This window comes from Eubalaena glacialis, chromosome 1 (assembly GCF_028564815.1).
Source record: "Eubalaena glacialis isolate mEubGla1 chromosome 1, mEubGla1.1.hap2.+ XY, whole genome shotgun sequence".
In the NCBI taxonomy this organism is placed as follows: domain Eukaryota; kingdom Metazoa; phylum Chordata; class Mammalia; order Artiodactyla; family Balaenidae; genus Eubalaena; species Eubalaena glacialis.
The window spans coordinates 35,249,515-35,266,394 of NC_083716.1; the positions used below are offsets into that span (position 1 = coordinate 35,249,515).

The 16,880-nt window shown below is 39.0% G+C and overlaps 1 protein-coding gene across 6 annotated transcripts in view; it reads left to right on the forward strand.

The window, feature by feature from the left end:
• Positions 1-16,880, forward strand: part of CPEB3 (cytoplasmic polyadenylation element binding protein 3) — a 215,464-nt gene that overhangs the window by 97,242 nt on the left and 101,342 nt on the right. For 5 of the 6 annotated variants that reach the window (XM_061171379.1, XM_061171623.1, XM_061171264.1 and 2 more), the window contains exons 5-6: positions 12,472-12,639; positions 14,614-14,703. In XM_061171379.1, coding sequence (XP_061027362.1) covers positions 12,472-12,639; positions 14,614-14,703 — 258 coding nt within the window. The remainder of the gene's footprint in view (positions 1-12,471; positions 12,640-14,613; positions 14,704-16,880) is intronic. The other variant, XM_061171458.1, reaches the window with a different exon arrangement.

A 16,880-nucleotide genomic window follows, 5' to 3' on the forward strand; every position in this document is an offset into this window, starting at 1 on the left:
ATTCACCCTTCCTCTCATTTACTTAACTAAAACCTATCCTTAGTTCATGCATTCAAGCCTAACTCAAGCCTTACCCCTTCCAGGAAGGCTTGCCCAGTGGCCTTACAGGCAGTGTTTTCCTCTGCTTCTGTTGCCTTATGTTCTTTCTGTCTTTTCTGTATGCCCTGATTCTTCAACTGGAGATAGGTTCTTTTTTTTTTTTTTAAAGGAGTGGGGCTCAGAAATCTGTTTGCTTTTTTTAAAAAAAACTTTGGGTTTATTTATTTATTTATTTTTGGCTGTGTTGGGTCTTTGTTTCTGTGCGAGGGCTTTCTCTAGTTGCGGCAAGTGGGGGCCACTCTTCATCGCGGTGCGCGGGCCTCTCATTATCGCGGCCTCTCTTGTTGCGGAGCACAGGCTCCAGACGCGCAGGCTCAGCAATTGTGGCTCACGGGCCTAATTGCTCCGCGGCCTGTGGGATCTTCCCAGACCAGGGCTCGAACCCATGTCCCCTGCATTGGCAGGCAGATTCTCAACCACTGCGCCACCAGGGAAGCCCTGGAGATAGGTTCTTTGAGGACAGTTGTCTCTTGTGCCTAACACTGTGACCTACATATAGTTAGCACTTATTAAATGCTTATTGATGAGGATTGTTTGGAAGTAAAACCCCATATCTATGCAGACCAGAGTTTGGCATTATATTTTTTCAAAATTATTTTATATTTAAAAATCATAGTATACTAAATACTAGACATCAAGAATATAAGATCACCTGTAGTTTGTAAACTCCTGAAAAAATATTTACTCTTCCTATTTCTGTGTTACCTTCCCCATCTTCATTTGTAAGGTTTGACTTAATCGTTTTCAGAAGCCATGATCATCTTTGCATCAAGTGCTAAACACTGCCTAGAATGACCTGGTCACTGCTCTTCATAAGTCTGCGGTTTGATAGTTGTAAATGAAGAAGATAACGGCAAAAGAGAGAGAGAGAGTGTATGTGTGTGTGTGTGTGTGTGTGTAAAGTTGAAAAAGAAGAGTCATCTTTTTAAAATGTAGTGACAAAGTCATATGGGATGGAGCAGGTGTGCCTCATATCCACTCTCATTCCTTGAAATATACTCATCTGGGCCAACATTACATAGTATAAATTTGATGATCTAGCAGATTTCCGCATGCCATTTATTTGTGTGATCAGGGATTATATTAATGCTTGATTTCTTTCCTCCAAACAAAATTTAGACTTTTCCCCAAAAGCATAAAAAGTGAACCTGTTGATGTGTGTTAGCTGTAACTCATATTCTGTGCTTTACATACATGTTGGTAAACATTTTGGGAATAGAGGGCAAAGGGAATTATCTGTGACAGTTTTGAGATCTGTCAGCAAAAATTAGGCAGTGAAATCTTTCACCTCTCCTGGAAAAGCTTCCTGGAATAGGTAGAATTTCAGGAACTATTTGGATGATGGAAGAGGATTAGGAAGCAAAGCACTCCAGGTATCTGATTCAACGTAAAAGAAAGCTTTGAGATGAGATTGGCATGACCAGATGCTTGGAGCATATGTCCGTGAGTGGATGCAGTGGGGGCCAGCTGGAGAGGAGAAGTTGGCAGTGAGATGGTCTGTGCTGCCCTGATGAATGGTTTTTGACACAGATAATGTCAGGCTTTAGAGTTTCATGATACAAGTGATGAAAACAGGAGAGAACTTGGGCATCAGTTGACAGCTTGGATGGGAAATCAAGTGTTGGAGGGTAGACTCTTTGGCAAATCAAGCGCTTCCAGTAGTACAGTTGAAGCAGTAGCAGTTGGGAAGAAGAAGAATTAGATGTGAAAGAATAGGATTTGAAAGTGAATATTGATTGTACATAAAGTTTTAAAATATTCAATTATATTTCCCATTGATACCCACTTTTATTTTAGAGACGGGTTTCAGTAGACAAAAGTTGATTTCCCTTGTGGAATCAAAATGACAGCAAAGAATCTTAACCTCTTCTTTCCAGAGCGTTCTTTCACAAGTTTTTTTTTTTAACATCTTTATTGGAGTATAATTGCTTTACAATGTTGTGTTAGTTTCTGCTGTATAACAAAGTGAGTCAGCTATACGTATACATATATCCCCATATCCCCTCCCTCTACGTCCGCCTCCCACCCTCCCTATCCCACCCCTCTAGGTGGTCACAAAGCACAGAGCTGATCTCCCTGTGCTATGTGGCTGCTTCCCACTAGCTATCTGTTTTACATTTGGTAATGTATATATGTCAGTGCTACTCTCTCACTTCGTCCCAGCTTACCCTTCCCCCTCCCCGTGTCCTCAAGTCCATTCTCTACATTTGCGTCTTTATTCCTGTCCTGCCCCTAGGTTCTTCAGAACCTTCTTTTTTTTTTTTTTAGATTCCATATATATGTGTTAGCATACAGTATTTGTTTTTCTTTTTCTGACTTACTTCACTCTGTATGACAGACTCTAAGTCCATCTACCTCACTATAAATAACTCAATTTCATTTCTTTTTATGGCTGAGTAATAGTCCATTGTATATATGTGCCACATCTTCTTTATCCATTCCTCTGTCAGTGGACACTTAGGTTGCTTCCATGTCCTGGCTATTGTAAATAGTGCTGCAATGAACATTGTGATACATGACTCTTTTTGAATTATGGTTTTCTCTGGGTATATATGTGCCCAGTAATGGGATTGTTGGGTCATAGGGTAGTTCTATTTTTAGTTTTTTAAGGAACCTCCATACTGTTCTCCATAGTGGCTGTATCAATTTACATTCCCACCAACAGTGCAAGAGCGTTCCCTTTTCTCCACACCCTCTCCAGCATTTATTGTTTGTAGACTTTTTGATGATGGCCATTCTGACTGGTGTGAGGTGATACCTCATTGTAGTTTTGATTTGCATTTCTCTAATGATTAGTGATGTTGAGCATCCTTTCATGTGTTTGTTGGCAATCTGTATATCTTCTTTGGAGAAATGTCTATTTAGGTCTTCTGCCCATTTTTGGATTGAGTTGTTTGTTTTTTTGATAGTGAGCTGCATGAGCTGCTTGTATATTTTGGAGAATAATCCTTTGTCAGTTGCTTCGTTTGCAAATATTTTCTCCCATTCTGAGGGTTGTCTTTTCGTCTTGATTATGGTTTCCTTTGCTGTGCAAAAACTTTTAAGTTTCATTAGGTCCCATTTGTTTATTTTTGTTTTTATTTCCATTTGTCTAGGAGGTGGGTCAAAAAGGATCTTGCTGTGATTTATGTCATAGAGTGTTCTACCTATGTTTTCCTCTAAGAGTTTTATAGTGTCTGGCCTTACATTTAGGTCTTTAATCCATTTTGAGTTTACTTTTGTGTATGGTGTTAGGGAGTGTTCTAATTTCATTCTTTTACATATAGCTGTCCAGTTTTCCCAGAACCACTTGTTGAAGAGGTTGTCTTTTCTCCATTGTATATTCTTGCCTCCTTTATCAAGGATAAGGGGACCATATGTGCGTGGGTTTATCTCTGGGCTTTCTATCCTGTTTCATTAATCTATATTTCTGTTTTTGTGCCAGTACCATACTGTCTTGATTACTGTAGCTTTGCAGTATAGTCTGAAGTCCGGGAGACTGATTCCTCCAGCTGCATTTTTCTTTCTCAAGATTGCTTTGGCTATTCGGGGTCTTTTGTGTTTCCATACAAATTGTGAAATTTTTTTGTTCTAGTTCTGTGAAAAATGCCATTGGTAGTTTGATAGGGATTGCATTGAATCTGTAGATTGCTTTGTTTTCCTATGCAGCTGCAGCCCCTGTTAGAAACTAGCCTGATAGCTAGTGTCATACATGATCTTTGCCTATACATTAAACAGCACACTTGATTAAAATATATGTTGTGTTTTCATTTCACATGAGTTTTTATGGTCTCTGGGAGACTTTTGTCCATAAACAGAGATGTTGGCTATGCCAGTGCTTTTGATGTTTAACAGAATTTCTTAGTTAAAGAGCAGCCAGGAAAATATGAAAGATCTTTTTAAGTAATGTGAATGAGCAAATGGAAAGAATGATTGGAGTCACTTTACTGTTGGATTTACTGTGGATTGGTGTTACTATTGTAAAATGTACTTCTGTGTATATTTAATTCATAAAAATCTATTGAAATTAATGGATGATTTAGTCAATAAAAAAGGTTCTAAGAATCCAATAAAACAAACTTGTGTATCAAGTTGGAGTTAGGTCTTTCTGCCAAAAGCCTGCCCAAGGGAGGAGAGATCAGCTGTATCAGTGAGACCGTGGTACAAACATGTCATCCTGCTAATTCAAACTGGGGTTATGTGAGCTTTCTTGTCTAAAGGAATGGATGGTCCCAGAGTGAAACATGAACAGCTGAAGAAATATCTGAGTGTTCATAGCTACAGTGTCTGAAGTATTGCTGCTTATAGTAATAGGAAAATTTTTCACTTTTGCAAGAAGTTGCTCTGGAAGGAGCCTAAACTAATAATGAAGGAGGGGTTCTGGGCTGTCCACCCTAATTTCATTCATTAAATGTTTGTGTGCCCATTATGGGTTGGATGAGGTGCTAGACCCTAGCTGTCTCTCTACTGAGTGTTCACTCTAGTGGGGGAGAGAGAGGTAATACATCAGTATTAACAAACATTTTTATACTCAAAAGTTGTGATAAGTACTAGGCAGGAAAAATGGGAGGGTCCCTTTAAGGTAGGATGGTTTTCTCTGAAGAGATATTATTTAAGCTGAAACCCAAAGGATGGAAAGACAGGATGGAAAGGATGGAAAGATTTATTTATCTTTAAATAAATGTTTTATTTTGGAAATTTCCAAACATACACAAAAATAGAATTGTTTAATGAACTGTATACCCATCACTTAGCTTCAATGATTATCAACATTTCTGCCAATCTTGTTTCATATGTTCCCCCTCCTTTTTTCCCTTAGAATATTTTAAAGGAAATTCCAGACATCATAATACAGCTATTTTAAGAGGCTTGAAGCATAGTACTGATAAATGCTACAACATTGATTAACTTGAAAACATTATGCTAACTGAAAGAAGGCAATTAGAAAAGATCACATGTTGGATGATTCCACTTTTATGAAATGTCCAGAATAGGCAAATCTATTGAGACAGAAGGTAGACTAGTGGTTGCCTAGGGCTGAGAGGGTTCAAGGAAAATGGGGAGTGACTGCTAATGGGTTAGAAGGATGAATTGTATAATAAGTAAATTATTTCTTAATAAAGCTGTATTAAAAAGGAGTGGTGGGGGAGGGGAGAGGCACCTGAGGCAAGAAAGGGCTTTGTTTGTTTGAGGAAGTAAATAGAGCCTAGAATGGCTGAGCTTGGTGGGAGAGAAGGGAGGGTGTATTAAGATGAGGTTGGAGGAAGGAAGGAAATCTGATCTTGCTGGGCTTTAGCTCCTGGTAAGGATTTTGAACTTGGTCCAAGTACAAGAGGAAATCTATGAATGTTTTAAAGCATGGCCAAGTGATCAGTTTTATGTTTTTAAGAGTACTCTGGCTGTTGTTTGGAGTAGAGTGAGAGAAGTGTGTTGTTTACATTGGAATGATGTACGTAGTAGTCTAGGCAAGAGATGATGGTGCTTTAGGATAGGATGATGGCAGTGGAGTTGGAAAGAAGTGAACAAATGGGGTTTTATGTAAGAGTTTTGTGTAATAAAAGGAATGCTGGGACTTCCCTGGTGGTCCAGTGGGTAAGACTCCATGCTCCCAATGCAGGGGGCCCAGGTTCGATCCCTGGTCGGGGAACTAGATGCCACATGCATGCCGCAACTAAGAAGCCCTCGTGCTGCAACTAAGACGTCCGTGTGTCGCAACTAAAAACAATCCCGCATGCCGAGATCCCGCAACTAAAGATCCCGCAACTAAGACCTGGCGCAGCCTAAATAAATAAATAAATAAAATTTTTTTTTTAAAAAAAAAGGAATGCTGCTGCCCCCAGAGATTTGAAACCTTTCATCTAGTTCACATCTCTCATTATGTAAATGAGACTCAGATAAGTGAAATGTCCAAGGTCACAGAGTAAAACAACCTAGGCTGGAATCTGACTATCTTGACTTATAGGCAGTTTTTTTTTCTTAAGGGAGACATGCTTCATAATCCATTTTTTAAAAAAATCCCCAGAGTGACTTATTTCTGAGCTCCTTGTAAAACTAAGATGGAAAGGGTCAGGCTTGGAGTGGAAGTATTGGGCCAGGAGTGCCCTGGAGCTGCTGGATTGACAGCAGAGACGTGGCAGCTCAGAGGTGAGGTCCAAGCAGTTTTGGCAGCACAGCATGTCCAGTGGGCTTTTGTTTTCCCCTCATAAGCTGTAGGAAACGGAGCCTCCTGGGGAAGAGTTATCTTGGACAAGCCTTCCATGCTTAACTACTAGGCTTTGCAGGTTTCTTATTTGGCCCTTGTCTTCCAAGGCTCCTTTAGCTTTTTTTTAAAATAAATTTATTTATTTATTTATTTATATTTTTAATTTTTGGCTGTGTTGGGTCTTTGTTGCTGTGCGCAGGCTTTCTTTAGTTGTGGTGAGCGGGGGCTACTCTTTGTTGTGGTGTGCGGGCTTCTCATTGCAGTGGCTTCTCTTGTTGAGGAGCACGGGCTCTAGGTGCACGGGCTTCAGTAGTTGTGGCTCGTGGGCTCTAGAGCGCAGGCTCAGTAGTTGTGGCACACGGGCTTAGTTGCTCCGCGGCATATGGGATCTCCCTGGACCAGGGGTTGAACCCGTGTCCCCTGCATTGACAGGTGGATTCTTAACCACTGCGCCACCAGGGAAGTCCAAGGCTCCTTTAGCCTTAAGTCATCTCTACATCCAGAGATTTTTTGTCCATTTATTGGACCAAAAACTACATTCTGCTTATTAATTGAAAATAGATATCAGAAAACCAGACCATTGGTGGAAGAGAAAGCCAAATGGCCAAAGTGCAGCAGTTGAGAAGTATTTCTCCTGCTTCTGTTGAAATATTGAATATGAATATTTTATGTGAAAGTATCATGAGATTCTAAAGCAGATTTATATGCTAGGTACATAGAATATAATTTTTGGTAAGTAACATGACTTACTTAAAACATTTTGGTCTTGGGGAATGCCTTTTTTTTTTTTAACATCTTTATTGGAGTATAATTGCTTTACAATGGTGTGTTAGTTTCTGCTTTATAACAAAGTGAATCAGCTATACATATACATATATCCCCATATCTCCTCCCTCTTGCGTCTCCCTCCCACCTTCCCTATCCCACCCCTCTAGGTGGTCACAAAGCACCAGCTGATCTCCCTGTGCTATGCGGCTGCTTCTCGGGGAATGCTTTTATTAAAGAAAAGAAGTATGTCAGAGAGATACTACTTTAGTGAAGCAAGGCCTCTCATGGGACACAATTTGGGTACATCCTCTTAAGTTTCAGTTTCTAGTAACGCATGTCCAGGAACTAAAATTATACCAGTCTTCCCAGGGACTGTTTGTCATGGGAGGATGATTTATGCCAACCAAATGAATGCACGAATACCAACCTCTTTAGTCTACTGGACAGATCAGAATACCAGTGTTTCATCTTATCATGGAGATGGATGTAACAGAAATACAATTTCAGTGGCTGATTATTTTTCTACTAGTTCAAGAGTCACCTTTTCATAATAACAAGGCACTAAATTAATAGAACAGCCCTTCAGGAGCTTATAATTAGAGCATAGGGAAATAGATGGTTTTCAGGCTTTGGAAAGATCAAATGAGCCATTCTGTCCCACATAGGAGTAATCCTGCCAGTATGGTCAAAGTCCTCCTATCTCCTGTTGATATGAGCTGGGTAAATGCTGCAAGTTCTTAGTCTGCCCTTCTGTCTTTTAAATGCTTCCTGTGTACTAACTTTTTGTTCCATCAGTACTTGAGGCAGTCATGTTACAGTAAGGTTGACTAGATTATAGATTTTGTATTCCATTCCTGAGCATATACTTTTTTTTTTTCTTAAGTCTTTATTGAATTTGTTACAATATTGCTTCTGTTTTATGTTTTGGTTTTTTGACCCCAAGGCATGTGGGATCTTAGCTCCCTGACCAGGGATCGAACCCGCACCCCCTGCATTGGAAAGCGAAGTCTTAACCACTGGACTGCCAGGGAAGTCCCATTGTATACTTTTCTTAACTTGATTGAACTTGGATGTTTCCCAAGGCTCCATACACTTCACACAATGTCTCTTTTAGTGGCTGTCTGCTACAGACAGATAATCTGCATTTCAGTGGTTCTTAAGTTTGAGCATAGGAATCACTGAGGAGATTTGTTAAAAGAGCAGATTTTCAAGTTTGACTTCCATGATTCAATTTAAGTAGATCTGGGGTTTGAGTTCTGAGACCTGTATTCTTAGTTCTTTAACCTACAGTTAGAGAAACATCATGTATGTGTGAATTCTTAGCAGTTTCATTTCCAGGGGCAAATTTATTACTAAAGTCTATGGTACTCTATATACTAATAATAAGACAGAGTTTGGTTTTAAAACCTTGGAAAATTTCTTAAGTACCCATAACCAATTTTTAAAACAACCCAAATTTTTGCAATTAACGTTTGCTTTTATTTTCTTTGCCAAAATACTCCGGGGAAGCTGTGGTTATGTTGGCCATGCAGAAAGAAAGTTCTCTTTGTTCCAGAATGTCTTGAACATCCGCTGCTTCTCCTCACTGATCTGGTTCAAGACTTCCTCATCTCTCAACTGGACAGTCATAGATTTGTTCAGAATTTCACCCCATCCTCCCTCTCCCTGGGTGCAGATTGCTAGTGGAGGTGATGTAGCTATTGTAGGATTTGGGGTGGAGGGAATAACATGGTCCGGGGCATCTTAGAGAAGTCATTCTGACAGGATGGAAGATGGATTAGATGGGAGTATCAGAGTCTTCAGGGAGTGAGTGTGTTTTTTTTAAAAAAAGCTAGTATTAGAATGAAATAGCAAATTTGGAAAATGTGGAAATTTCCTGTTGCTTTTGTAATATATACTGTAAAACGTAATGCTTGAACAAACAGAAGGAGGAGAAAAGGTCTCAATTTTCTAGGAACAGGATCCCATCTCTTGCCATCCTCACACCTGTATATTGTGTGCCAGCATTTATTTGCACATACTGTTTTCCTTTCTTGTCTACTGCCTCGCTTTTAACACTTACTGAATACCTATTTTATGTGCCCTTATTAGGACATGAAGATACAGTGGTGAACAAGATTAAATTGGTCCTTGTCCTAATAGAGCTTACAGTTTCACGGGGTTGGGAAACGAGATACCAAATGAAAACCCGTATGATAGCATAATGGTAATTGAGGAAAAAATGTTAGGAAAAGTGCTGTGAGTGGATAGAGATGGGCATCTAATCTAATCTAGAAGGTCAGGAAAGTTCTACCTGAGTTTCAATGACTTTCCAGCTTAGACCTGAAGAATTAATAGGAATTAACTAGAAAATTGGGGAGTTGGGAGGAGGGTGTTTGTTTTGGGTGGGGGGAACACCTTGCCCTTAGGGCCTGAAGCAGGGAGGAATAATCAGGAATTTCTAAGGAGGTCTGGGTGATTGGAGGTTAGTGAACCAGAGGTAGAGGCAGCAACTATGATGAAGGTGAGGTAGGCAGAGGCCTTACAGTTTACAGTGTTTTTGTACTTTATCCAAATAAAGGGTGAGGAGTTTTAAGGATGGGGTGAAGAGTGTAGTTACATGTTCAGATTAATATTTGAAAATGGTGACTTTGGCTGTTTTATAGAGAAAGCATTGTGGGGTACAAGGTAGAAATCAGTAGACTAAACAGGTTGTTGTATAGACTCGTTAGGCTGTTCAGGGGAGAGATGATGGCAATCTGGACCAGGGTGTTAGGACTGAAGGTGGAGAGAACTAAATGGATTGAAGAATTATTTTGTAGCTTGAGTTGGTAGGACTTAGTGAGAGATGGATTAGATGTGGAATATGAAAGAAAGGGATGTCAGGGATGACTCCTAGATTTCGAGATTGAATTGAGTGTGGATAATAGTCATTTTTATTGAGATTGCAGGGAATGCTGGAGGCGCAGGTTTGGAGGGAAAGATAAGAGCTGTTTTGAAAGTTCTTTCTCTGTGGATTCCTGTTCTTCACCTTAGAAACTCCCACTCCCACAAGATTCTGCTCAAAATTGTCCTCCTGTGAAATCACTATAAAGCCCTCCCCAGCCCCCGCTACCTTTTTCTGTAGAGCAGTAAATTGTGCCATTGTGTCACTTGGTAAAGTCTTCTCTTAGTATTTCTCTCTCTATTTTATAATTATGTGCTTGCCTATCTCTCTCACCAGACTTGATTTCTTTGGCAACGACGTACAAATAACTATCTTATTTCTTTGGTGTTCCTGGAATGTGGATAAACATTTCTTCAAGCGTTTTCCACTGAGTTATACATGTATGTTAAAGTTTCCTTTATCTTAAGTCCAAGTAATGCTAGATTAAGTGATTTTACTGCAGAACTTTTCCCAGTCTTTGTATTCTTTTTTTTTTTTTTCCAGTCTTTGTATTCTAATATGGCTTGTGAATCTCTGGGAAGGGCATAAGGTGTGCAGTATTTTCCAATATTATTTAGTTCTCCCAATCCCTCCCCCCCACCAGCTTTTGTTTTCTGAGCATCTCATGTTACTAGTGTTGAGGGTAAGAGGTGGGGATAGGAACATAACATGGGAAATGCTGGTTTGGGTGTGTGAGTAGGACTAGGCACATAATTCACTGAGTGTGGACTACATGAAAAGCAAACCCGATGGCCGTAGGAGAACATCTCTGGATGTTTTGGGGAAGCTCGTTTTGCCTATAGTTGTTGCAGATCTAGTTCTTTTACCCCCAGTGAACAAAACAAACATCAGGGGATGAGAATTTACTGTCTATTGTTTGTCCTTGCCAAGCTAAAAAAGCTAGGTAACACGAGGTGACAAATTTTGTTCTGTTTCTTTGTAGCTAAGCTGGGAAGAGCTGAACAAAAAATTCTTTGGTCCTTTTATTTATTAACTCTCAACATCAAAACAGTGCCTTTCTTATACCACCTGGGTTGTTCATAAAATAAACAGAGTTATATCAGTAACTTTTTTATAGAAGAATTAATGTTCAGTATTTTTCTAAGGCTATTTATATTCTGTTTTAGAGAGTTGGCTGTAGTGACACAGAACCTAGGTCTCAGGGAGCTATAGAGAGGAGAGACTAAATAGGGAAGACAGTGTCCTTTTTTTGAAGAGTGTATGATTTATTTTAGAGGGGAATTTTTCTTTTTTTCACAAGTTAGAGAGCTCAAGATAGTTCAATTTTAGAGTGGATCCTAGTGGAAAGCTTTACTAGGAACTCACTGACTCAAACAGGAAAAAAAAAATATATATGTATATATATATTTTTTTTAATAAATTTATTTTTATTTATTTTTGGCTGTGTTGGGTCTTTGTTGCTGCATGTGGGCTTTCTCTAGTTGCGGCAGCCGGGGCTACTCTTCATTGCGGTGCGCGGGCTTCTCACTGCGGTGGCTTCTCTTGTTGCGGAGCTCAGGCTCTAGATGTGCGGGCTTCAGTAGTTGTGGTGCGCGGGCTTAGTTGCTCCGTGGCATGTGGGATCTTCCCAGACCAGGGCCCGAACCCATATCCCCTGCAGTGGCAGGTGGATTCTTGACCTCTGTGCCACCAGGGAAGACCTATATATATATTTTAAACTATATATATATATTTTAAACTTAGATTTTATTTTGTGATGCCAGATGGCATTATTGTGTTACATTTATTGACAGACTTTAACTGCTGGCATCTTTCTTATGTCATGTGGAGTGGGTAGGGCCTTTACTCTACAGACTTTATTTGGCTATAGAGTAAACAATAGACATCGTTTTCTTGAGTGATATAAAATACAGCTTAGATTAGTAAAGATGTCATAACCATATCTACATCTATACTCCCATATCTTAATTTACATGTCTTCATTTACTTGCCCTACCCTTTATTATTGTGGATGTTTATTTCTAAATTGGAGTAGCTTGGAATGGCAGGGAAAACTTGATCATTTTTAGTACTGCTATCAGAGAAGTTATCAGCCTCTGTCATCAGTTTAATATTCCATCAGCTATCAGACCCAGTCTTTAGACATGAACCTCTGAAGTCACCATAAAGAACAATCAGAATCTGTCAATAAAGATTACTTTTCCATTTATTTTAAGAAAACCCTGGGGAAAGGAAAAATAACTGCTGAATACTCTTAGCAGCAGTGATAGGGACTGTATGAGTAAAATGTAATTTTTTTAGCAGCGAAAACAGCTGCAATTTTTGACGCTTCTTCCTTAATATCAATCCAGTTGTTTCTGTGCTGTACATACCTTTACACAAAAATGATACTCTAAACTTGTCTAGACCTGGTAACCTGCAGTCGCTTATTCTATTGAAAAAGTCACAGCTCAGGATATATTTTTTGGAATGCTTCACTCTGTGCTTCAGCTCCTAATAAAGCATGTGTTGTCCAGGAAAATAATTTTAACCATAGAAACTCCCACATTTGTTTCAGGTCGATCTTCTCTCTTTCCCTTTGAAGATGCCTTCCTGGACGACAGTCACGGCGATCAGTCCTTGTCATCCGGCTTAAGTTCTCCCACTCGCTGTCAAAATGGAGAGCGAGTAGAACGCTACTCTAGAAAGGTGTTTGTTGGAGGCCTTCCTCCTGATATCGATGAAGGTACAATGCACTCACTTTATAATGACTTTATAAAGGCCAGGTTTGTTATTTGTGTGATTTGACCCTACCTCTCCTCTTGAAGGCAGCTTCAGGACGTTCATATCTTGGTGTCAGGAGATGAGGATATTCGATAGATGGGGAAGTGAGAGATTGTGCACTTTAGGTCTGTTCTTCATACATAGCAGTCTCCAAACAACTTCCCATTTCCTAGTTATTAATACATTTGGGGATACATTTTAAATGATACCTTTTAAATGATAATGAGAGCTAATATGTATGAAACTCGTACCACAAGCCCATTGTTGTGCTAGGTGCTTTACATTATCTTGCTTAATCTCCATAGCTACCCTGTAAGGCGTCTCCTACCAGCTCTGTTTTGTGGGTGAGGAAACTAAGGATCAGAGAGAAACAGCTTATCCAGGGTTATGCAGCTAATGGTGCAGCTGGAATCAAAATCAGTCTGATTCCAGAGCTTTTGCTCCTATCCATCACACCATACCATCTCATATTTTAATGTAGATACCTATTAATGAAAAACCCTCTCTTGCCTTTAAAGAATGAAGACTTATTGGAATATTTCCTAAAAATATATTTGAGATACTGCCAATCCAAAAGTGAGTTTCACTTATGCCTAAAGCCAGCCAACATATAGTAGGTTGTCAATAACTATTTGTTGAATGGACAAATTAAATAGAATTGTGACAAAGTTACCTCAAGGGAAATAACAGCGGCTCTAATTCTAGTAGGCTTTGGATCTGCTATAAAAACATTGTTAAAGCAGAATTGTTTTGCCAGTATTATTTAAGCTATGGTATTTCTCTAATTTATCATGATTTCTTTTTTTCATAATGAGAGAAGAATAGTCTCTAAAAATAGTTTTACTTTAGGCTTACTGCTTTAAAGTTGTACATTTTCCTCTAAACTATTCTTGTACTAGTGTTAATCTCATCCCTGGATTGGATTTTTCTTTAAGACCAAGTTTTTGATCATGGCTGAGAGAGTGGCAACTTAAACCTGATTAGGAGCTTAGTTATAACCTTCTGCTTTGAGTCAAAAGTCAGAAGGAAAAGATAAATTTGTTAAGCTATGACTTTTGAGACGTTTTCTTTATAGGCTGTGTAATAGGTATATATGAGAGAAAGAGACCATTGGCTTTAGCTTTTTCTTATCCCTAAATAGAATTACCTACTTATTGTCCCTACTCCTCACCAAAGGAATAATATTTCTAAAACAATCTTAATAATAATCTAAGATTAATAATCTTAGAGATTGTTTCACCACACAAGTGGAAGTGTATTTTAAATATTTTGCCTGTTTTTCTAAAAACAGAGAACATTCCTATTTTTAGAATCTCCTTTTTACTTGACAGAGAGGTCACCTTAGCTAATGTCAGATTTTTTTCCTTCCAAATTCTTTATATCAGGTTTATTGGAAGTGAAGAAGGGAAGTGAATTATAGTTAGAAACACATTCTGCATTGTTGAAATACAATGGTATTTCACTTAGTAAGTTTGACTTCTGTAAAAATGCTTTAGAATATAGCTCTCAAAACATTTTAAAATAGGACTTCCCTGGTGGCAGTGGTTAAGAATCCGCCTGCCAATGCAGGGGACATGGGTTCGAGCCCTGGTCCGGGAAGATCCCACATGCCGTGGAGCAGCTAAGCTCGTGCGCCACAATTACTGAGCTCGCATGCTACAACTACTGAAGCCTGCACGCCCTAGAGCCTGTGCTCCACAACAAGAGGAGCCACCGCAATGGGAAGCCTGCGCACCGCAACGAAGAGTAACCCCCACTCACCGCAACTAGAGAACGCCCGCGTGCAGCAACAAAGACCCAACACAGCCAAAAATAAAATAAATAAATAAATATATTAAAAAAAGAAAAAGCATTTTAAAATAAAAAGACATGTTTTATGCTATTCTGTTTGCAGTATTATTTTCTCTTCTGCTAAGAGTCCTTCTTTGTTTTGTAGATGAGATCACTGCCAGCTTTCGCAGGTTTGGACCTCTCGTCGTAGACTGGCCTCACAAAGCTGAAAGCAAGTCGTATTTTCCTCCTAAAGGTAATGCGCTTAAGATGTCTACACTGCCTGCCTATTGGAGAGCTAACATGATAATTCAATAAAAGGCAGCCTTTTAACTCTGGAAATAGCTGTTGACTTTTCCCCCCCAATTAAGAAAACATTTTCATGTTGATCATCTTTTTATATTTTACTGTTTCCACTTGGAGACTATTCTCCCAGGAGCACACTGATTGTTTTGTGGCATCTACTTTTATTGACAGTGAGATTGTGTGAGTTTATTGTGAACGAACCTTGGCTAACTTTTCATTAATTGAGAGAAGAGATCTAGGGTTTTGAGGAATGTCAGCAATGGAAAAGAAAAGATTGTTTTGAGTCAAATTTTATTAGTAGCCCATAGCCCTGTGGTTTTATAGATCTTATAAACCCCAAACTTGGAAAAGCTAGTGACTGAAGAATGACATTATATAAAATTACTTTTATCCATGTCTGTATCTTAAGTGACTTAGCCTTTTAACAGGTAGAGGGCACACTAACAAAGGACTCTTTACATGACCTTGCTTCCCTTATTTTTGATAGGCTTTTTTGTTAGTTTATGAGGGCATGAAAATATATCACTTTGTTTATAGTTTGTCATTTCTGTGGAATCTAGGGAGCTTTTCTGGTGGTATTAATTCTACGTATGTTCCTAGATTTATATTGAAGAGTGTTTTGAGTTAAAGAGAAAGTTTTCTTCTTGTGTTATGTTCTGTATGTTTCAAGGATGTCCTTCATCTCTAAGGAATTGGGTTTTGATGTGTATTATTGTGTAACAGTACTCACCACAAGCAGATGGATTCAAAATACTTGTCCTTCCTGGGCCTTATATAGGAATCAAATTATAGCTTAACCTAGGGAAGGCAGGAGCTTCCTTTTATGTCTGGTTTATTAGATTTGTCACCTGTACTTCTCCCCACTCTCTTTTTTTATTTTTTATTTTTATTTATTTTATTTATTTATTTATGGCTGTGTTGGGTCTTCGCTTCTATGCGAGGGCCCTCTCCAGTTGCGGCAAGTGGGGGCCACCCCTCATCGCGGTGCGCGGGCCTCTCACCATCGCCGCCTCTCCCGCTGCGGAGCACAGGCTCCAGACGCGCAGGCCCAGCAATTGTGGCTCACGGGCCTAGTCGCTCCGTGGCACGTGGGATCCTCCCAGACCAGGGCCCGAACCCGTGCCCCCCACACTGGCAGGCAGACTCCCAACCACTGCGCCACCCGGGAAGCCCACCCCACTCTCTTTATAGCCTATGAAAAATAATATAAGGCTGTTTGTTTGCTTTTAACATTCTTCTGTTAATCTTCTCCAATAATTTTTAAAATTAAAATTAAGTTTTATGTTAGTCAAAAAAGATAAAGATCATCATGCTGATTATTTCAGTGAAGGAATGTATTCACTTTGTGGTGCATGTATAACACTAAAGAAACATGTTTAAAACATGTTTTTAAGAATGCTAATGGTTTGTTGAATCAGAATAGTGGTATTTCAGTGAATGAATGAGTTCACCACACTGTGCTGCATGTAATACACTCTGTAAAGTCACATGTATAACAAGACGTTCCTGAGAGTACTAGCTGCACGTGTGAATGAAGGCAGTGTTATTTCAGTGAAAGAATGTATTCACCACACTGTGGTGCATGTAACACACTCTGTAAAATGACATGTATAAAAGATATTTCTAAGAGTACTAGTTGAAAAAAAAAAATCATCATTCTGAGAAGGTTATAAAAATGATTCTGGGATAAAAGGTGTCAGGTGATCATTGTAAAAAATAAAAATGAAGATAAGCACATCTATGGTCATGTCCAAAGAAACTTATCCCAAATCTACCTCTGTCAGAGATAATCACTGTATACATTTTATTAAATATCCTTCTTATATCTCTTTATGAATATATACATTTATATGAAATTTAAAATTTTACATAAATGGGATCACACTATATATGCTGTTTAATAACCTGCATTTTCCCCCCAGCAATGTTAACATCTTTCTGTAAGAAACCTATATTATCCTTAATGACCTTGTTTTATTTAATCAGTCCTACTGCTGGTCATTTAAGTTGCTTTCAGTTGTTTTTTCTCATGGATGATGCTTCAGTGAATATCCTTGTGCCTTCATTTTTTTTGCTTTTTTCTAATTACCTCTTAGGGTGAATTTCCAGAAGTGAGGTACATATTTA